Source organism: Anguilla rostrata, chromosome 3 (genome assembly GCF_018555375.3).
Source record: "Anguilla rostrata isolate EN2019 chromosome 3, ASM1855537v3, whole genome shotgun sequence".
NCBI lineage: Eukaryota > Metazoa > Chordata > Actinopteri > Anguilliformes > Anguillidae > Anguilla > Anguilla rostrata.
In genome coordinates, this window is record NC_057935.1 from 72,849,076 (window position 1) to 72,871,575 (window position 22,500).

The 22,500-nt window shown below is 46.8% G+C and overlaps 2 protein-coding genes and 1 long non-coding RNA gene across 5 annotated transcripts in view; 2 read left to right on the plus strand and 1 right to left on the minus strand.

Moving 5' to 3' along the window:
• Window positions 1-3,889, plus strand: part of LOC135251877 (uncharacterized) — a 15,870-nt gene extending 11,981 nt beyond the window's left edge. For both annotated transcript variants that reach the window (XR_010329215.1, XR_010329216.1), the window contains exon 2: window positions 3,464-3,889. This is a non-coding gene — a long non-coding RNA (uncharacterized LOC135251877). The remainder of the gene's footprint in view (window positions 1-3,463) is intronic.
• si:ch211-160b11.4 (macrophage mannose receptor 1) overlaps window positions 1-5,144 on the minus strand; it is a 5,465-nt gene extending 321 nt beyond the window's left edge. Inside the window, exons 1-7 of the mRNA XM_064329733.1 lie at window positions 4,975-5,144; window positions 4,356-4,456; window positions 3,479-3,832; window positions 2,562-2,644; window positions 1,221-1,361; window positions 979-1,084; window positions 1-36 (exon numbers count right to left, since the gene is read on the minus strand). The exon at window positions 1-36 is cut by the window's left edge and continues 321 nt beyond it. Coding sequence (XP_064185803.1) covers window positions 1-36; window positions 979-1,084; window positions 1,221-1,361; window positions 2,562-2,644; window positions 3,479-3,832; window positions 4,356-4,392 — 757 coding nt within the window. The 5' untranslated portion in view covers window positions 4,393-4,456; window positions 4,975-5,144. The remainder of the gene's footprint in view (window positions 37-978; window positions 1,085-1,220; window positions 1,362-2,561; window positions 2,645-3,478; window positions 3,833-4,355; window positions 4,457-4,974) is intronic.
• Window positions 5,145-18,481: 13,337 nt separating this feature from the next.
• Window positions 18,482-22,500, plus strand: part of LOC135251878 (junctional adhesion molecule 2A-like) — an 8,765-nt gene continuing 4,746 nt past the window's right edge. For both annotated transcript variants that reach the window (XM_064329735.1, XM_064329736.1), the window contains exon 1: window positions 18,482-18,755. In XM_064329735.1, coding sequence (XP_064185805.1) covers window positions 18,701-18,755 — 55 coding nt within the window. In that variant the 5' untranslated portion in view covers window positions 18,482-18,700. The remainder of the gene's footprint in view (window positions 18,756-22,500) is intronic.

Below are 22,500 nucleotides of genomic sequence, written 5' to 3' on the forward strand. Positions count from 1 at the left end.
GGTCCCAGCAGGGCATGTCATTAAACTTTCCATTGCCTGAAATCAAGAGGAATGGATACTGAACACAGCACACAGATACTGAACACATTACACAGGCAGGAATGCATACTGAGCACATCACACAGATACTGAACACATTACACAGGCAGGAATGCATACTGAGCACATCACACAGATACTGAACACATTACACCTACAGAAACAGATACTGAACACATCACACAGATACTGAACACATTACACAGGCAGGAATGCATGCTGAACGCAGCACACAGATACTGAACACATTACACAGGCAGGAACACTGGTAGAAATGGATGCTCAACACAGATAGATTATGCAGTGTGGTGTGTAGTAGAGTATGCAGTGGAGGGTGTGTAGTGTATAGTAGGGTATGCAGAGGAGGGTGTGTAGTGTATAGTAGAGTATGCAGTGGAGGGTGTGTAGTGTATAGTAGAGTATGCAGTGGAGTGTGTGTGGTGTATAGTAGAATACACAGTGGAGGGTGTGTAGTGTATAGTAGAGTATGCAGTGGAGGGTGTGTAGTGTAAAGTAGAGTATGCAGTGTAGTGTGTGTAGTGTATAGTAGTGTATGCAGTGGAGGGTGTGTAGTGTATAGTAGAGTATGCAGGAGGTGTGTAGTGTAAGTAGAGTATGCAGTGATGTGTGTGTGTAGTGTATGAGGGTAGTGTGGTATGCAGTGGAGGGTGTGTAGTGTATAGTAGAGTATGCAGTGGAGTGTGTGTGGTGTATAGTAGAATACACAGTGGAGGGTGTGTAGTGTATAGTAGAGTATGCAGTGGAGGGTGTGTAGTGTATAGTAGTGTCTGCAGTGGAGGGTGTGTAGTGTATAGTAGAGTATGCAGTGGAGGGTGTGTAGTGTATAGTAGTGTCTGCAGTGGAGGGTGTGTAGTGTATAGTAGTGTATGCAGTGGAGGGTGTGTAGTGTATAGTAGAATATGTGATGAAAGGACTCACTCAGTAGCTCCACACAGTTCTCTACCCCAGCTGTGTTACTGGGCTCGCCAGGCAGCCAGTCTGCGTAGCTCCAACGGGAACCATCCAACCATATGAAACGCCCCGTCTGTGGACACACACACACACACACACACACATACACACAGACACACACACACACAGATTAGTACAACAGTAAAAACCCAGCTGTGGCACCCAGAGTGAGCAGGTTTGAGTGGTGCAGGTGTGGGCAGCATGCTGACCTCCAGGTAGCGCAGCCCCCCGATCCAGGTGCGAGTGTACGCCCCCCCGTCCTGGATCATGAGTCTCATCATCTGCTGGTGGAGGTAGCGGCTGGTGACCGAGGCCAGGTGTCCGTTCTGGAAGCTATCCTGGCAGAAGAGCTGAGTGCAGGGACACAGAGAACATCCAGAAAACATTCCATTAACCTTCAGTAAACGCTCCCTCCCTGCAAGAATAACATCACTACAGGGCAGGTTATGCTGGTATTACAGACACAGAGTATCTGACCCTGTTTAGTATGGGATACAGACACACAGAGTATCTGACCCTGTTTAGTATGGGATACAGACACGCAGAGTATCTGACCCTGTTTAGTATGGGATACAGACACACTGAGTATCTGACCCTGTTTAGTATGGGATACAGACACACAGAGTATCTGACCCTGTTTAGTATGGGATACAGACACACTGAGTATCTGACCCTGTTTAGTATGGGATACAGACACGCAGAGTATCTGACCCTGTTTAGTATGGGATACAGACACACTGAGTATCTGACCCTGTTTAGTATGGGATACAGACACACTGAGTATCTGACCCTGTTTAGTATGGGATACAGACACACAGAGTATCTGACCCTGTTTAGTATGGGATACAGACACGCAGAGTATCTGACCCTGTTTAGTATGGGACACAGACACACTGAGTATCTGACCCTGTTTAGTATGGGACACAGACACACTGAGTATCTGACCCTGTTTAGTATGGGATACAGACACGCAGAGTATCTGTAGCATTTTGGAAACGGACAAAGAAAGCTTCTGGCCCTCATAGATTGACCATCTCAGATTGACAGACAGACAGACAGACAGACAGTTGGAGGCAGGCAGGCAGACAGACAGGCAGTTAGGCAGACAGACAGATATACAGACAGACAGACAGACAGACGGTCGGAGGCAGGCAGACAGACAGGCAGTTAGGCAGACAGACAGACAGGCAAACAGACAGGCAGTTAGGCAGACAGACAGACAGACGTCGGAGGCAGGCAGACAGACAGACAGACAGGGCAGACAGACAGACAGTTGGAGGCAGGCAGACAGACAGGCAGACAGACAGACAGACAGACGGTCGGAGGCAGGCAGACAGACAGGCAGACAGACAGACAGTTGGAGGCAGGCAGACAGACAGGCAGTTAGGCAGACAGACAGACAGACAGGGCAGACAGACAGACGGTCGGAGGCAGGCAGACAGACAGGCAGACAGACAGACAGTTGGAGGCAGGCAGACAGACAGGCAGTTAGGCAGACAGACAGACAGACAGACAGGGCAGACAGACAGACGGCAGGACGTGTGACGTACCTCTGCATCCTCGGCTCTCTTTGGTCCTCTAAAGAACTGGTAGCAAATCTTATTGATGATAATGCCTGCACAGACTGGCCACCCTGTGGCCAAATATGGAATAGCAACAGTGAATTTATATACCTAACAATAATGTACTCAAACTTACCTAGACACTCATTAAAGAGAAACCTAAATTATATACAGAATTACATTATATACAGACTTACAGCATACACAAATAAACAGTATGTACAATCATGCTGTTTATGGGTCATGATATATTTAGAGACTTTTACCATTTTAAAGCAGTTGCTTGCTAAATTTGTTTACACAAGGCAAGACGCAAACCGATGTTCTCCATTTCTGTAAGTCTGTAACTCTGCATAAGAGCTTCTGCTCCGTGATTGTAAGTTAACCAAAATCGCAGTTACACTATTATATCAGTGGTTGAACACTAATTTTGTTTAATTAACTGAAAATGAACATATGTGCCTGTTTTGTTAGACTAATGGTAATTTCCAAAATTATTAATGGTGGTAGAGCGTCATAATATGCATTTTGTTCTATGCATAACCCATCACATTATGTAACTGATATATTGGATGATAAAATGCAGGGATGTTGTTTTGTTTCTAAATGTTGTTGAAACACAGAACGAATCTCAGTCTTCCAGAGAGAAAAGCATTTTGTTTTCATTTTCTTACAGGAAGTTGAAGAAAATTTTTATTTAACAGCCATTATGTGAAAAGCACAAAATGGCCATTAACCAAAATTAATGCAGTGATTGCACTGAGGTGAATATAATTCTTTATATTAAATAAATGTTTAGTTTTCTGAAACCTGTAGTGTAGTGTGTGTCTACAAGGGACATTCAATAAAATGTCTGCATAAATATCAACCCCCCCCCCATCTTGTTTCAGACCATTCCCTCTCACCTGTGTGACCCCGGCTCTGACTTGTCCTGGTCCTGGGTAGCTCCTCCCCCAACTCCTCGCTCCACATTAGCTCCTCCCACAGCCCCGCCCCCGCCGGAGGCCCTGCCTCTCTCATTGACTCCGGCGGAGTGATGTCATTCCACACCGCAGTTCTACGCTCTGGGAGTACCTCTCTCTCTGCCAGTCTCTGCAGCGACTCATACTCTCCAATGACGGGCCTCAACTGTTTCTCCTCCCCCATGATTGGCTCCTCCCACATCTCAGGCTGTTCCTGTGCCACAGGGCCCTGCTTAGAGAGCTGTTCTCCCTGGCTGCTTTTCACAGTCGTTTCTTGAACTGGAACCGCAAAGACCACTGAAAATACACAAAAATACATATTTGTGCCAAATAAAAAAATCTATGAAAATGTGACCGTAAATGTCCCCAGAATCCTCTTTCACAGCACACTGCTTTTCTTCCCCATCCCCTTTTTATTTATCTTTATTTTTCATTTTCAAGTTCATCTTCCTTAAAAGAAATATTCTCCTAGAAAATCTGAGTGTCGGGTGTGAGAACGGCTGACACTCTGCAGATTTTGTCTGTCGCTCACCGAAGGCAGCTGAGCCACAGAGAGAGCACGTTTAACCCTGTCAGATTCATCACCTACGCATCGCCCACTGCAGCCAGAGTCATGCGACATGTCCCATACATTTAACGGGCCCCATTTTGCAGAAAACTCTGGTTGTTCTGGGATTTTAAAGAGCAGAGAAATGCATTCCCTAGGAAGGGGTTCAGCAGGGCTACCTGGCCAAACAGATCAGCAGGTATCCCATCATGCCCCAGTGAGTGGGCAGTGGGCTTCCACCACAGGTGTCGGGTGGCGTTTGAGCGCACTTACCTGCCAGGGTCAGCGGCAGGAGGAACAGGAACTTCATCTCTTCAGGGAGGGAGAGGTCACAGGTCGGAGGGCAAACACAGTGCAGAGGGCTACCTTGAATCCTTACAGAGGAGATTAAACAGAAGGTCAGTTCACTGCAGGAGAGACCTATCTACTGCTTCCTCATCGATACCAACCTTTCTGGGTTACCTGTTACCAATGGTACCTACAGTTAACTGTGCTCTCACCTGCTCGCTGTTACCTGTGCTGTCTGTGCTCTCACCTGCTCACTGTTACCTGTGCTCTCTCACCTGCTCACTGTTACCAGTGCTGTCTCACCTGCTCACTGTTACCTGTGCTCTCACCTGCTCAGTGTTACCTGTGCTCTCACCTGCTCACTGTTACCTGTGCTCTCACCTGCTCAGTGTTACCTGTGCTGTCTCACCTGCTCACTGTTACCTGTGCTGTCTCACATGCTCACTGTTACCTGTGCTGTCTCACCTGCTCAGTGTTACCTGTGCTGTCTCACCTGCTCACTGTTACCTGTGCTGTCTCACCTGTTTACTGTTACCTGTGCTCTCTCACCTGTCCTCCCTTACCTGCCTCTTCAGTATGTGTGTGAGTGCTCTCTGTGCCTTACCTGAGGCTGATAATCCTCAGTGAGGTGTGCTGTTCAGTGCTGGTGTTTCACAGTGACTCTCTGTGACCCTCTCTGATTCTCTCTGATTCTCTGTGGAGTTCTGCAGTGCAGTATTCTGTAATGCTCTGTGGAGCTCCTTATATAGGGACAGTGCTCCTGCAGTCCTATCAGCTCTTTCTGCTCCAGTATTCCCTAATCTTCCCTCTTATCAGCACACGTTCCCCAGTTTGCTTTTTAGTTCCTGGTTGGAACCCACTTTTTATGAAGTTTATGAGAAGTCCCTGTGTGAAATAAGGAAATGTTCTTCCACGTGCCGCTCAGGCCCGTGTTTACAGCGTAGATAAACAAGGCAGTGACCGTTCTGCTATTCTTTGTTTATTTATTCGCCATGTGCTCACCAATGGTTTGTTTTTTACCACTAGAATTTATAAATCAATCAATTTAATTATTAGCTGTTTCGTGGTTTTACCGTTATAAAATAATACATTTTTGTATATGAAGTCGTAGAGAGACAGACGCTGTGCATGCAGTGGCAGAATCCATGTAAGGATGTGATGCTTTTTGTGCCCGTGAAACCATCAGAGGTACGATTGACACACCACCAGTCCCAGAGGGAAAGCACCTGCAACTGAGCTACCGCAGAATTAGCAACCGTCTGGGTTGTGCGTATTGAACTTGGAGTATCTACGTTAAATCTCAGCACCAAAATGACTCTTTTTTATGCAGATGAGGGCATGGCTGATACTTGGTTTTTTTAAGACGCACTGAAACCTGGCCGCAGTGGGGGGTTGTCTCCTTATGGAAGCCATGCCGTGGGCGGACGTGCCCATGTCCAGCCCAGCTGTCGCGGTAGCAAGAGGAAGATGGCCACTAACATGGGCATGAAAGAAAGCGGCCCTTCAGCACAAGGGTAGGCCTGTCCCTCTGTGGAGTAACAGAGAAAGACATTATCTTCATTGCAGGATGAGTCATGCAATACTACAGCTGTTTAATGACACAGATGACATTTCCCCTGTAATTGTGTCCTAGTATAATTTAAGTACGCATTTTACACAGATAATGTTTAGACGATGCTAATAATAATATGCTACTTTTATAAAAATCAACAACGAAACTGTGTGTGAGCAAAACCCCTGTATAGCAACTGCAGTTGGCCGATAACTGAGGAAATTCATGTAGCACACCAGCAGGGGGCATCACACTGTAAGACAGGTCCTCAGGCTGAGATAAGGGGCCTGCATAGGGCTTTCTGGATTCGTATGATCATGATACATTCGGAAACTAAAAACTTTTAGAGGGAAGTTTGTTTTTATAAAGCCTTTATTGATTGGGAAGATCCATGAGGGAAATCAAAAGACTGAATTAGAAGAGACTCTTGCCCGTGTGTGTGGTGGCTTTAGTTTGACTTCTTATCTTTGCCCGTCTGGGCTCCAAATCGCTGAAACTCCCTGGTCTGTTTGCTCTCAGGTAACGCTCTTTCTCCTTGTCTCGATATTCTATATTTTCCTGGCTTTCTGACCTGTAAACTTTAAGACAGCGAGGTAATAAATTACTGTAAATCCATAAACTCTTGAACTTTGTCTCTGATAAGCTTAACTGGGACAGGTGTGGCTGATCTGTGTATTAGTATATGGATTGATAATACATTATTATTATTATGGCTCCTTGAACACGTGCATGAACTCAAGATAGTTTAGAGACCAAATGTTTCCATAAACCCCACTCTGAAATGTTAAAACTGCATGTGCGTGTGTGTGTTTGTGTGTGTGAGTGCGTGTGTGTGAGCGAGTGAGTGTGTTCCCCCCCTCCGCCACACACACCCTTTCCATGGAAGTGAGCAGGAAACAGCACCCACACCTGCTCTCTCTCTCTTCCTCTCTCTATGTCACTCCCTCGCTCTCTCTGTCATTTCCTCTCTCTCTCTCTCTCTGTCACTCCCTCTTTCTGTCTGTCTCTCCGTCTTCCGGTCACTCACTCTCTCGGCCTCTCTCTCTCCCCCTCTCTCTCGCTCTCTCTCTATCTCTCTCTCTGTCACATAAGAATTATTTTCTACCAATAAATGCAGACCACGTGCTTTAAAGAGAAACCAAAACCGCTTTCAAGACTGGTTAAAAAATAAGTGATTTCTAGTGTCTGCTTTTTTCCAGCTTGCACCACAATAACCAGGACAGTATGGCGTAAGCATGAACGGAGTAACCACCCGGGTCGGCTGGGTTTCCTTAGGCCTGAACACGCAGGGACAGGATGTTCAGGGCATCGGAGATGCGAAGCTGAAATGGAGGGTATTTTACACGCTGTGACTTTCAGAGACAGGAAGTGTGATGACATCACGGGTTGGTAACTGCATGCAGAAGGAGGGAGAGGTGGCAGGGCGTTGGGTGCTGCTGTTTGTGCCCCTCGGGAATGTTCACCCGCGGCGCGTGGGCAGGGGAAGGCGGGTCGCGCGGTTACCGTGGTTACCAATCCCGCGCGCGGTGAAACACGACAGAGTTTCTGTGCTCTGGTATTTCCCCCCCGAGCAAATTCCCCCGCGGGGCTGTCTGAGCGCTCATATGCAGATCACTGCGAATAGAAGAAAAATTCTCTTTCAGTAAACACTCACGCACAATATACAAACACACGTGTATACACACACACACACACACGCACACACATACACACTCACGCACAATATACAAACACACGTGTATACACACACACACACACACGCACACACATACACACTCACGCACAATATACAAACACACCTGTATACACACTCACACACATCACCAAACACATTATACACACACGTATCCACAAAAACATACATACACACACACACAAACACGCACGCACACACACAACCAAACACACTATACAAACACACATGTATTCACATAAACATACACACGCACGCACATACACACACTCACACACACAACCAAACACACACGTATTCACACAAACATACACACGCACGCACATACACACACAACCAAACACACGTGTGTACACACACACACACAACCAAACACAGTATACAAACACACACGTATTCACACAAACATACACACGCACGCACATACACACACAATATACAACACACGTGTGTACACACACACACACAACCAAACACAGTATACAAACACACACGTATACATACAAACATACACACGCACGCACATACACACACTCACACACACAATATACAAACACACACGTATACATGCACACACAACCAAACACACTATACAAACACACATGTATTCACACAAACATACACACACACTCACATACACACACACAATATACAATATACAAACACGTGTATATACACACACACACATATACACACACAAACACATTATACAAACACACACGTGTATATACACACACACACCCACACACAACCAAACACTCGCATGAACTCACACACGCTTATAGACGTGTGCACTCACACACACTTATACACTCGCGTGTACTCACACGCACGTGCATACAGACACACCCATGTACTGACACACACATGCATACAAACACACGTATGCACTCACACACACGTGCATACAGCCACACGTGTGCACCTTGCCTTTTACACAGGGTAATCAGCTGTCGTCTTTGTAGTTTCCCCCTTTTCCTACACAAACCAGGAAAAAGGAGATGACATCACTTCAGGCCCATTATGAGAGAGATGTGCTCTTGTTCCATACAGACAGCAGCCTGCACTCTGCTGCCTGAGTCTCCTGTTCCATACAGACAGCAGCCAGCACTCTGCTGCCTGGGTCTCCTGTTCCATACAGACGGCAGCCTGCACTCTGCTGCCTGAGTCTCCTGTTCCATACAGACGGCAGCCTGCACTCTGCTGCCTGAGTCTCCTGTTCCATACAGACAGCAGCCTGCACTCTGCTGCCTGAGTCTCCTGTTCCATACAGACGGCAGCCTGCACTCTGCTGCCTGAGTCTCCTGTTCCATACAGACGGCAGCCTGCACTCTGCTGCCTGAGTCTCCTGTTCCATACAGACGGCAGCCTGCACTCTGCTGCCTGGGTCTCCTGTTCCATACAGACGGCAGCCTGCACTCTGCTGCCTGAGTCTCCTGTTCCATACAGACGGCAGCCTGCACTCTGCTGCCTGAGTCTCCTGTTCCATACAGACAGCAGCCTGCACTCTGCTGCCTGAGTCTCCTGTTCCATACAGACAGCAGCCTGCACTCTGCTGCCTGAGTCTCCTGTTCCATACAGACAGCAGCCTGCACTCTGCTGCCTGAGTCTCCTGTTCCATACAGACGGCAGCCTGCACTCTGCTGCCTGAGTCTCCTGTTCCATACAGACAGCAGCCTGCACTCTGCTGCCTAAGTCTCCTGTTCCATACAGACAGCAGCCTGCACTCTGCTGCCTAAGTCTCCTGTTCCATACAGACAGCAGCCAGCACTCTGCTGCCTGAGTCTCCTGTTCCATACAGACAGCAGCCTGCACTCTGCTGCCTAAGTCTCCTGTTCCATACAGACAGCAGCCAGCACTCTGCTGCCTGGGTCTCCTGTTCCATACAGACGGCAGCCTGCACTCTGCTGCCTGGGTCTCCTGTTCCATACAGACAGCAGCCTGCACTCTGCTGCCTGGGTCTCCTGTTCCATACAGACGGCAGCCTGCACTCTGCTGCCTGGGTCTCCTGTTCCATACAGACAGCAGCCTGCACTCTGCTGCCTGAGTCTCCTGTTCCATACAGACAGCAGCCTGCACTCTGCTGCCTGAGTCTCCTGTTCCATACAGACAGCAGCCTGCACTCTGCTGCCTGAGTCTCCTGTTCCATACAGACAGCAGCCTGCACTCTGCTGCCTGAGTCTCCTGTTCCATACAGACAGCAGCCTGCACTCTGCTGCCTGAGTCTCCTGTTCCATACAGACAGCAGCCAGCACTCTGCTGCCTGAGTCTCCTGTTCCATACAGACAGCAGCCTGCACTCTGCTGCCTGAGTCTCCTGTTCCATACAGACAGTAGCCTGCACTCTGCTGCCTGAGTCTCCTGTTCCATACAGACAGCGGCCTGCACTCTGCTGCCTGAGTCTCCTGTTCCATACAGACAGCGGCCTGCACTCTGCTGCCTGAGTCTCCTGTTCCATACAGACAGCAGCCTGCACTCTGCTGCCTGAGTCTCCTGTTCCATACAGACAGCAGCCTGCACTCTGCTGCCTGGGTCTCCTGTTCCATACAGACAGCAGCCTGCACTCTGCTGCCTAAGTCTCCTGTTCCATACAGACAGCAGCCTGCACTCTGCTGCCTAAGTCTCCTGTTCCATACAGACAGCAGCCTGCACTCTGCTGCCTCCTGTGGCCATGCTTCGCATGCTTTCTATCGTGCGAGTTCTGCTGATGCCAAACTGAAGAAAGGGGTGTGGGAGGGAAATTAATATTTCTTGCTATTTTCTATTTGCTTGCTTTTATGAATAGAATCGGTTTTCCATTTAAGTGGTGGCATTAATCAGAGCACTATCATTTTTCTGAACTACAAAGACGTTTTCAGGAAGGGTAATTTTTATTTGGCACTGCTGCATTTTTTTTTTTTTTACAGCTTTTTAATGCAAATTAATTATGTGAATATGAGAAAGACTGAACGGGAAAAGAGTAAAGACAGAAGTGAAACTAGTTCACGTGGTTCTCATTATGTCTAATCAGGGGGTCCGTGTACAGGTGGTCTGTGGGATTTACCCTGCTTCTTCAGGGAAAGGGAGGGGGGGGAAGGGGGAGGGAGAGAGATCACTCAGTCAGTCCAGATAACAAGTTCATCTTAAACAGTTTTCTTGAACACACACAGCTATACTACCCCATAAAAATAAAGGATTAAAGATCAAGGCAGAACCTTTCTTCCTCATTAATATGACAAACCACCCCGTTGATCCCCCCATTAATGCTCAAAATGAGGTTTGTTTTGCACACGTGTGTAACAGGAGAATCACAGCCAAAGCCTTGCTGCTATAAGACCGCACATAATGCCTTCTACCTCCACTGATTCTGCCCTCCAGTCTGTTGTTTTTCCTACTCTTCCAAGTAGCTAATGTAGCCTGCCTGAAAATAAAGTTTAACTCTCCTTTTCTAACCCTAACCACAAAAGTCTCAATTCAAATTCAGATGTACAATATAAATTAAACGCAGGTGCACTGCATACAGTATGCTTATGACACAAGCTGCACAAATTGTGTATATCTGACGCTGAAACAGTATCACTTTCAGACGTCTCTTTTTAACACAAGATTGCCTCGTCCAGTGCAATCAAAGCTCACATTTTCTGAAGGATTTTATTTTTCAATAAAAGTAAAAGGCATTTAATAAAAGTAAAGCAAAGCTCAAATCAAAATCCCAGTTTACGCAAGGTAAACAAAACATGTTATCATTAAAGTAATCAATTCAAATTAAAGAAATGTAATACGGTAAATCTTAAAAGTTTAAAGGAAAACACCCAATTAGCAAGCCTTCACAATGAGTTCTTTTTAAAAAAATACCAAAAGTACAGAGGCAGTAATTCCCTTCTCATCAGTGTCCTGGCCCCCACCCAAACTGGGGAAATTCGAAAGTCACACAGACCTTTAGTTTCTGGAACTTCATCTCACGTGTATGCATATGAAATGTGGGCAGCAGTAGTAATGCTGTTTGACCTTTGAACTTTTCGAGATAGTCATGGCAACCTGTAACGTTTCATCATTATCTTTCCTAAACATTATTAGGATATTTTGTCTCGTTCGGCTGCAAATTAAAGAGTCACTGACCTAAAGAACGTTTTGGAGATTAGTAGATTGGCTCAGGCTTTTCAGAGAAATGTTGTGAGAAAGTTCTGGAAGTTTCAGGGTATGGCGAAGAGTCATTTCACAGCCGAGCTAAAAAATAATTCCCCTTTACTGCAGAGATAACTGACACACAAAGACACTTCTGCTCTTTGTCATAACCATCCTCATCACACTACTCAGCCTTCACCACTGCCATCAACACCACTGTCACTGTGAAAGCCATGATGAAGGAAGATGACTGTCAGAGCCCAAAGGTGATGAAGAGACCAAACTGAATGACTTTGCTGTCGTGCTGAATTTAGCTCCATTAGTCAAACATCTGCCAATAACTGATGTCGGTAAGACAGCAGCTGAACACAGTGTAGAACTTTCTCATGGATCTGATGTTAAAACACATCCCTTCTTTTAGCAATCCAGGCCAAACCAAACTCAACCCTTCATGGTGTGGTTCATTTTTTTTTACTGTTGTACACACTGACATACTTTTGACCAGAACAGATCTGGACCCAGATGAAAAACTACCAGTTAGGACAAGCAGCTCTGAACCTGGCCAATAAGGTGTGAGCTACAGGAGCAGCTCTGAACCTAGCCAATGGGGTGTGAGCTACACGAGCAGCTCTGAACCTGGCCAATGGGGTGTGAGTTACAGGAGCAGCACTGAACCTGGCCAATGGGGTGTAGAGCAGCAGGAGCAGTTCTGTACCTGGCCAATGGGGTGTGGAGCTACACAAGTAGCTCTGAACCTGGCCAATGGGGTCTGGAGCTACACAAGTAGCTCTGAACCTGGCCAATAAGGTGTGAGCTACAGGAACAGCGCTGAACCTGGCCAATGGGGTGTGAGCTACACAATTAGTTCTGTACCTGGCCAATGGGGTGTGGAGATACAGAAGCAGCTCTCTACCTGGTGATGAAGCCCCAAGTACGAGGGGCAGCTCAGTATTTTTGTGGAGGGGCTCCAGGTAGGAGGAGCAGCTCAGTATTTCGGTGGAGGGGCTCCAGGTTGGAGGAGCAGCTCAGTATTTCTGTGGAGGGGCTCCAGGTAGGAGGAGCAGCTCAGTATTTCTGTGGAGGGGCTCCAGGTTGGAGGAGCAGCTCAGTATTTCGGTGGAGGGGCTCCAGGTAGGAGGTGCAGTTTGGTGGAGGGGCTCCAGGTTGGGGGAGCAGTTTGGTGGAGGGCTCCAGGTTGGGGAGCAGCTCAGTATTTCGATGGAGGGGCTCCAGGTTGGAGGAGCAGCTCAGTATTTCGGTGGAGGGGCTCCAGGTAGGAGGTGCAGTTTGGTGGAGGGGCTCCAGGTTGGGGGAGCAGTTTGGTGGAGGGGCTCCAGGTTGGGGGAGCAGCTCAGTATTTCGATGGAGGGGCTCCAGGTTGGAGGAGCAGCTCAGTATTTCAGTGGAGGGGCTCCAGGTTGGGAGAGCAGCTCAGTATTTCGGTGGAGGTGCTCCGGGTAGGAGGAGCAGCTCAGTATTTCGGTGGAGGTGCTCCGGGTAGGAGGAGCAGCTCAGTATTCTGTGGAGGGGCTCCAGGTTGGGGGAGCAGCTCAGTATTTCTGTGGAGGGGCTCCAGGTAGGAGGTGCAGTTTGTGGAGGTGCTCCAGGTAGGAGGAGTAGCTCAGTATTTCTGTGGAGGGGCTCCAGGTAGGAGGAGCAGCTCAGTATTTCGGTGGAGGGACTCCAGGTAGGAGGAGCAGCTCAGTATTTCTGTGGAGGGGCTCCAGGTTGGGGGAGCAGCTCAGTATTTCGGTGGAGGGGCTCCAGGTTGGAGGAGCAGCTCAGTATTTCGGTGGAGGGGCTCCAGGTTGGAGGAGCAGCTCAGTATTTCGGTGGAGGGGCTCCAGGTTGGAGGAGCAGCTCAGTATTTCTGTGGAGGGGCTCCAGGTTGGAGACAGCTCAGTATTTCGTGGAGGGGCTCCAGGTTGGAGGAGCAGCTCAGTATTTCGGTGGAGGGGCTCCAGGTTGGAGGAGCAGCTCAGTATTTCGGTGGAGGGGCTCCAGGTTGGAGGAGCAGCTCAGTATTTCTGTGGAGGGGCTCCAGGTTGGGGGAGCAGCTCAGTATTCTGTGGAGGGGCTCCAGGTTGGAGGAGCAGCTCAGTATTTCTGTGGAGGGGCTGTGCTCCTCGATGAGTCTCTGCAGTCAGACAGAGATCTTTCCCACGCCAGAGACTTTCCGTCACGGGGAATTTCACATGAGTCACTGAGGCGCTATAAAAGGGAGACTGGTCCCTTGAGTCAGGCCTTTTATATCAGAGTCACAGCAGAACACAGGCAGAGGAGCGGACCGGTGGAGAGAACACAAGAAAGAGTGAGAGAGAGAGAGAGATGTACAGCGGAGAGAAAGGATCTTCTGAGTTTGTCTGTGGAGAGGAAGTCCGCACGCCGTACGGAAGCAGGAAGTGGTGGCGGCTGATCTGAGAGGTACTGAGATCCTTCTGCACTAGAGTCTGCGCTGGAGTATCTGAGCCGGATAAACTGTGCTTTAGCCTGAGCTGAGCTGCATTCAGAGCTGCATTCTGCGCTGCCGTCTGTGTAATAATGTCTGTGTTATTCAGATTGTGCTGTAGAGTCTGTGCTCGCGTTTCTATAGTAACTTCGAGCATGGGCACAACTCAGAACTTTGCTTTGCTAAACACTAAACTGACAGACAACCTGTCCGCACACTATAGTGTCTTACACTGGCTGTGATTGATGTGACATTCAGCATGTCCGCTTTACAGGAGATTGTACAAGTACTTTTTATGAGAGATAAGTTTTTATATTACATTACATTACAGGCATTTGGCAGACGCTCTTATCCAGAGCGACATACAACAAAGTGTATAACCATAACCAGGAACAAGTATGTCGAAAACCCTAGCGAGAAGTACCGGTCCAAGTGCAGGGAACAACCACATAGTTCAACTTGGACCCTGAAGGTTAAACTGATTAACACTAACAGAAGCGAGAACAGCAACAACGCAGTCTATTATGAGTCATAACATAAAACAACACACAAACACACACACAAACCTTGCATTTTTTCAAACTCGTGTTCAAATGCCTTAGATAAGTGCTTGAAGGCCACACTGCATCCTAAAGAGAGGAGAAGTGGCAGGGGTGAGGGGTGATGGTGAGCTCTGTCTCCCCCTGCAGGCCTGGATCAGCAGTGCAGCCCATGTAATACAGTACCCAGCCCAGGGATAATGCTAATTGTGATAGGGGTTGAACTATAAAAGACTCCTGCCCGTTAGCATTAGCCCTGTACTGGGGAAAAATCACCAAACTACCAACAGCATGCAAGCAAGAGGAAAGTCTCAACACATCACTGCATTATCTGACAGAGAACCGTTGGGGGATGGGGGGGGGGGGGGGCGGTGATGGGAGGAAACAGCTAAACAGGTAAGAGGGCAGAGAGGTCAAAGTCAGTTTCTTGCCCCTCTGTGCAGATACAGGCCTGTGTGTTTGCTTTTGTTTCTTTATAGTGCTTTATATCAGCCCTGAAAACCAATAAAGTTCACCTGTAATTCTAAGGTTGCTCACTCTTCCTTTTTGATCATTGTTATTATTATTCAGTATTCTTCATGGACATTCCAGGATCATATTTATCCTGAAAGAAGGCTGTATTCTGTATTTAAACCAACAAGGCCAAGAGATGGCTGCTCAGTGTACCGGCTCTGGTTATTACAACACAACACAACATGCTGTTAAACCCAAAACCCAAATGCTCGACATTTTCCTAACCAAATTGTACATAGTGCTCTGATTGTATCTAACTAGTATCTAGTATCTATACTATCTAAAAGCTAGACAGTATCTAACACCATATTAAACCTGGTCTTGAAAACCCCCAGAGTTTCTGCCTCTCCTACATGACTTGGCAGGCTATTCCCCACATTGACTACTCTTTGTGAAAACATGCTTCCTTGTGTCTGTGCGGAATTTACCTAACACAAATTCACATTAATGTCCCCTCATTCTAATAACAGAACTCAATTTGAAGAATCTCTTGGTAGTTCACTTTGTTAATATCCTTTATAAATTTAAAGCCTCAATCAAATCACCCCTAAGTCTCCTTTTACAAAGCTTGAAGAGATTTAGCAAAGTCTTAAGTCTTTCCTCATAGCTTTTATATTTCATACCTGGAATCAATTTGGTTGCCCTTCTTTGAACCTTTTCCACAGCTCCAAACCCCAACCTCGGTATGACCACAGCTCCAAACCCCGACCACGGTATGACCACAGCCGCTGTTCCTTAAGGAGCACATTGTTCCCATCTCACCTGTGATGTCACAGTTTGAACAAATCTTTCAGCAAAATGTCATTTTTTAAGGTCAATTGTGTCATGATGACACATTTCTGTGAGGGAACACATTGCCATTAGTTTGTGGCCTCTATAAGTCTGTACTGCATTCTGCCTGTACAGTTAAACACTGATTTCATGGAAACACTGTCGTAAAATATTTGAGGAACAGTCATTAACAAAATAAAATATAGAATGTGTCATGTTCTTTTCTTTCCACCTGGGTAATTAACATAAGTTAAATTATAATATTGGAGTAATATTGAATAGATATTATTCAATAAAAATACAAACACATACATTGATTCAAAATACTTTGCAAAAGAGAAAGCACATCATTTGATGATGAAAGGGAGAGGTATTCATGGTGTCTAAAATGCAGTGTGTGTGTGTGAGTGTGTGTGTGTGTGTGAGAGAGAGAGCGCACACGTGTGTAAAAAGTATTAACCAACAGTCTTAATCAGCAGTGAAAATAAATCAGACAACATATATGACAGGAAGTGTGATAACTAGTGAATGATATCAGAGTCACATGACCCCATACTGTCTCTCCTATGTGTTCTGTAACCATTTTTACTCTAATTAATAGCACTAATTAATTAAAAGTCACATATTTCAAAAATGTACTCCTTGAACATTACAGTGCTAGGTGGAATAAAAAGGTACAGTTAGTGTCATGGTGCTAATTTTATCTCTTAATAAATGATTATTCAGCTGCAAACATATTTGAGTGAAGCTTGTTTTTTCCTGATATTCACTAGGCATTCTTAGCTGTGATAAACATTCTGCAGTTAAATGCATGTGTCCATGTTTTGAGCTGTTACCATTTCAGTAATTGGTTGCACAATGAGCGTGCTGTGCGTATGTTTTGAACAGGGCTGCAGCAGCTGCTGTGACTGTTTACATGGCATTCGTGTGTGATATTACAGTGGTCTGGCCATGACCATAAACCTCCAAGGGATTAAATGATGAATCTGGAAACTTAAAAACTTTTACATGTTTAAGAATCAGAAGCAGCCGCAGGGTGAACTGGTGATAATCGGATATGCAGAGATTCTGGAGGAGATTAAAATGTAACTCTGAACAGAATACGTCATCCTGCTCAGCCAACTGTGACAACCACACTGTGGGTCTCAGAGACCCCAAACCCCCACCCCCCACCCCCCACCCCCACCCGCACACACACACCCATTACCCATCATGCCCTGGGGCACACTGCACAACTGTTCCCCTCTGCCACTCTGGGCCTTGGATTCCCACCAAGTCTGCCACCCACCCACCCCCTCACCCCCCACCCCCTCTCCACAAGGGCAACTGCTGTCTCACCACAGAACACATGGGACACCCCATGGGCACAGGCACATCCCCCCCACACACACACACACACACATACACACACACACACACACACACACACATGGGACACCCCCATGGGCACAGGCATATCCCACCCCCCCCACCACACACACACACACACCCACACACACACACACACACGGGACACCCCCATGGGCACAGGCATATCCCACCCCACACACACACACACACACACACTGTTTTGTTGCAGCACAGATGCTAAGGGAAGTGTGTGGGACACAGCTTTCTGTTCTGACTGCCACTCAAACACAAACACAACACCAGCGGTCCTCCAGGCGTCAGTCCTCAGCCTTCCCACAGACACACTCCACAGGAAAATATTCAGTGTTAAATCAGCTCTTACCAGGTACATAAGGTCCCCACTGGGACTCTGCTAGAGTTGAGTTAAGACTGGACATTTTACTGTGCGTGTTGCTGCAGAGGCTTTTCCTACAATAGCTTTTTGCTTATAGGACCAGGTAGAGAAGTACTGGAAAATGATGTCACAGTTCGGTACTGGAAAATGATGTCACAGTTCAGTACTGGAAAATGATGTCACAGTTCAGTACTGGAGGATAATGTCACAGTTAGGTACTGGAAGATGATGTTACAGGTAGGTAGTTCTTGACGAAGAACAACCTGTTAGCTCCAGTCGAGACTAAGCAATATCTGAAAAGTTAGGAGTATTCTTCTTAATTAAAATGCAGTAAGATGTTGATAATAGTAAAATGTTGGAACAGGAAACTATTGTCGTTCCTTCCAATGCTTTTCATGCTGCAGAGGGAGATTATGGTTTCTGTGGAAACTGGCCTTGAACCTGTAGCCTCGTAGTAAAAGGTTGAGATCCCAGGGTGACATTTCGCAAATTTCCCCAAACAACATGCTACGCCTGTAGTGCTTCTGAAGAACAAATGCAAACACATTAGCTAATATTCACAAAATGTAAATGAAACTATGGGGAAGACAGGTTACCCACACAATGGATTGTGGGGCAAAGCAATTATTAGTCACTTCCAAAGGCACGCCAGTAGGCATAAAGTAGCCTGTTGAAGAACTACATTAAGGCCAACATCGCCCTCCTCCCAACACCCCCTACCCCAACATCCCCCCTAAACCTTGCCAAACTGTGATTAACTTGTACGGACACAGCTGTCTGCACGGGACAGATAGAGTTCAGCACAATCGCGTTTCTCACTGACGCAAACCCGCTCCAAGTGCCGACAAATCTGAGGGAACAATCGCGGGAAACCGTCCGCGTCTCTTTTTTTTTTACTCGCGGACCAGTGGCCCCAGTACCACTCCTTGTAGCTGTTGTGTTTTACGAACCATTCCGCCCGTGAAGATGAAAAGAACGGAGCCGCTCCTCCTCATCTCCGCTCTTCTCCTGTTGTTGCAGAGTAAGTACGGATGCACATAATTGCTTCTTTTTTGCAGCGTTGGCTTCCGAAATCACGCGCTAAATCTGATCAGTGCTGTATGCGTGAGAATGTATATACGCGACTGTGTGTACGTGCGCGCGTCTGTTTTAAATAAATAGATGCCAATGACCAAAGCTTCAAAACATAGCAACGCAGGGAGCACCGTTTTACAGTGTAGCCTACCGAAGAAATGTAACTGTTTTTTTTTCTTCTTCTCGGCATGCCTGTTCTTCTAAACTAAGTATATTTAAGCTTTAAAAAGACAAACTTGGCTCTGTAACTCTTGGATAAATACATAACTTTTTCCGAAGAGCTGAAAAAAGCGCTCGTTTTCCGAGCTCAGGAGACGGACAGACGGGTGTTCAATATAACTGCTGTCTCAAAGAATCTTGTATTGTATGCAGTACTGTTAATGCTAAATCCGCATAAATTAGTAGTTTGAAACACATTAGAGATATTTGCAAGTTGAGGCCTCATAAGACTTTCCTGGGGACTTATGCTTATATTTTTAATCTGTTATGGTATCTATGCTGCGGTCACCTGATGTGAATTAATTAAGTGTGTCTTAAAAATAAGTATGCGTTTGCATTTTTACTGAAGTAGTGCGGTATTACCCGAAGGTGTCCTGAGCTCCCACACATTAAATTTGCCCTCTATCCCACCGCAGCCACTAACTCATACAACTGAGCAAAACGTTGCACTTATAAAGTACACCAGTGAGGTGGGTTGGTCGTTACATGCTTGACTGTGGCTGGATGTTTTTTTAAAAAGATGTAGAGTTTCTAAATTGTTGCGCCTTGAATAACAATTCATAATGATATATGCCAAAACAAAGGCTTAACTTGGTGCTAGTGAGCACAGATCAAACGTGTTGGCGTTTTTAGACCGGAGCACCGAGGCAGAATTCGCATTCCCGCATCAATCGGCGACTGGCACGTGCGTCAAAAGCGCGCATTCAAACGTGAGCGCCGCGCTTCCTGCTGGATCCGGCTGGTCTGATGAGCGTTCTGGTTCGCGACATCAACGCGCTGATGAAAGCCCTCTCTGAGAGCTGTGATAGGGCCAGACCGCGTCATTGACCCCTTCCTGACCCTGCTGAAAGGGGAGCACAGATTACATCTCTCTAAGTGTCACCGTTGATCTGGAAGAAGTCCAGACTTCTGATCGCTGATCTGCAGGCGATGATTTTCGGGTCCCTGGGGTCCAGAGTGTGTCAGATCAGAGGTCTCTGAGGGTTGGATGGGACCACTCCGGGAGACAGTTATTACCCTCTTGCTCTCTGATTGGCACAGAAGTTATTACCCTCTTGCTCTCTGATTGGCACAGAAGTTATTACCCTCTTGCTCTCTGATTGGAGCAGAAGTTATTACCCTCTTGCTCTCTGATTGGAGCAGAAGTTATTACCCTCTTGCTCTCTGATTGGAGCAGAAGTTATTACCTCTCTCTGATTGGAATCAAGTTATAACCCTCTTGAGCTTGAATGGGCCAGAAGTTATTACCCCTTCCTGACTTGAGGGAGCAAGATTACCTCTTCTGTCCTGGATTGGAGAGAAGTCGATCTCTGATCACTGATCTGCAGGTGATATTTTCGTCTCTGGTGACAGAAGTTAGTATCAGAGTCTCTGATTGGACCAGAAAGTTATTACCCTCTTGCTCTCTGATTGGCACAGAAGTTATTACCCTCTTGCTCTCTGATTGGCACAGAAGTTATTACCCTCTTGCTCTCTGATTGGAACAGAAGTTATTACCCTCTCTGATTGGCATGGTGATGATCACCCGTTAGGTCTCTGATTTTTACCACTTGAAGGCTCTGTGGCGGCGGTGTGAACTGTGCAATAGCGGGTGAAGTGTCTGAGCTGGTGGAGTACTGGGTGCTCTGCCTCGAGTGAGGGGGTTCATGTTTAGGAGCTGAGGGGGTGTGTTTAATTTAACTTCATATCATAAAATTATATCAGAGTTTCTGGTACATTGCTGCTACAACCCACTTATGCCATACCTCCCCTCTCTATCGCATTCATTCACAATTTCAAGCTATGAAAACAGTGTGTGTGTGTGTGTGTGCGTGTGTGTGTGTGTGTGTATATGCACCTGTGTGTGTATGTGTTTATGTGTCTTTATGTGGGTGTATAAGAGAGAATGTGATTGTATGTAATTCTGAGAGTTGTCATATCCTACTGTAACGCTCAGACTCTTTCTCTTATTTGTTGTTTAACTTCAGGAGTGTGTAGAAATGCCCATACTGCCCTGCTCTCTCTCCAGTGTGGGTAGAATGTTCCGTCTGACGCCAGACTGATAACAGGAACGCACCCGAAACCATTTCCACCTCTCGCCCATCCCTCATTCTGTAAGAGAAGAACACGAACCCCTGAAATAAACATTTCTGGAGTCTGGAGTGTTATTTTGGCATTTGTGGGGAGTTTGTAGGTTCCATCCGTCATGCCTAGTGAGGGGGAGGGTGGGCGGGGGCGGGGCTGGTCACGTGCTGCTGCGAAACAGCCATCAGACAGTCGTTTATCTCCCCACATTCCTGCACTCTCTCGTTCCTGGTACTGAGGGGGGCGAGCGGGTCAGGGAGAGAGAGAGAGAGAAAGAGAGAAAATGCGATAGATAGATCAATAGACCGATTAACAGACAGACAGATGGACAGACAAATAGATTGATAGATAGGTAGGTGTGTGTGTGTGTATGCATGTTTGTGTGTGTGTGTGTGTGGGTGTGCCTGTCTGTGTGTGTGTGTGTTGACTGATTGTTTGTTTGTCTTGATTATGCCTGTCTGTGTGTGTGTGCATGTGTGGGTGTGCGTGTCTGTGTGTGTGTGTGTTGATCGATTTTTAGTTTGTCTTGATTATGCCTGTCTGTGTGTGTGGGTGTGTGTGTCTGTGTCTGTCTGTGTGTGTGGGTGTGCATGTCTGTGTGTGTGTGTGTGTTGATTGATTGTTTGTTTGTCTTGATTATGCCTGTGTGTGTGTGTGTGTGTATGTTGATTGACTGTTTGTTTGTCTTGATTATGCCTGTGTGTGTGTGTGTGTGGGTGGTGTTGTTGATTGATTGTGTGTTTGTCTTGATTATGCCTGTGTGTGAGTGTGTGTGTTGATTGATTGTGTGTTTGTCTGGATTATGTCTGTCTGTACCAGTGTTTTTCAGATCAGCACTGCAGTAGTAGTACAGTAGTGGCAGTAGCAGCTAAAAGCTTTTTCACAGCTGATGCTTGTCTCACTCTCTCGACTGCTGTAGTGTTGATTTCAGAAACGCTGGTGAGACCTGCAGCTGTGGAGACACTGAGTGTGTGAACGCCTGGCTTGGCATCCTGTCTTCACATGTCAGACATTCTAAAAAGTACATTTTAACAACTTTGACAACAGATGTAATGTTTGAGAGGGGAGCTCTTTTTTGTCTTCATAGTGTTTGCAATTAAGCGTGTGTGTGTGGGTGGGTGTGTCTGTGTTTGGGAAGCAACAACGCTTACAGACAGCTGCTACCAGCTGCTCAATCTTTGGGTGGGGGGTGCACCTGCTTGAGGGGTGGGGGGAGGTATCACAGAGATGGGGTGAGGGGTGGGATGGGGAGGAGGCATATCATGCGTGGATTGGGTGACAGAAACACAAATCTGCGTTTGAGAGATCAGGCTGTGAATATTCTGAAATCCTGTCTGCCTCTCTATTTTTACTCTCTCTCTCTCTCTCTCTCTCTCTCTCTCCCTTTCTCTCTCTATTTCTCTATGTGT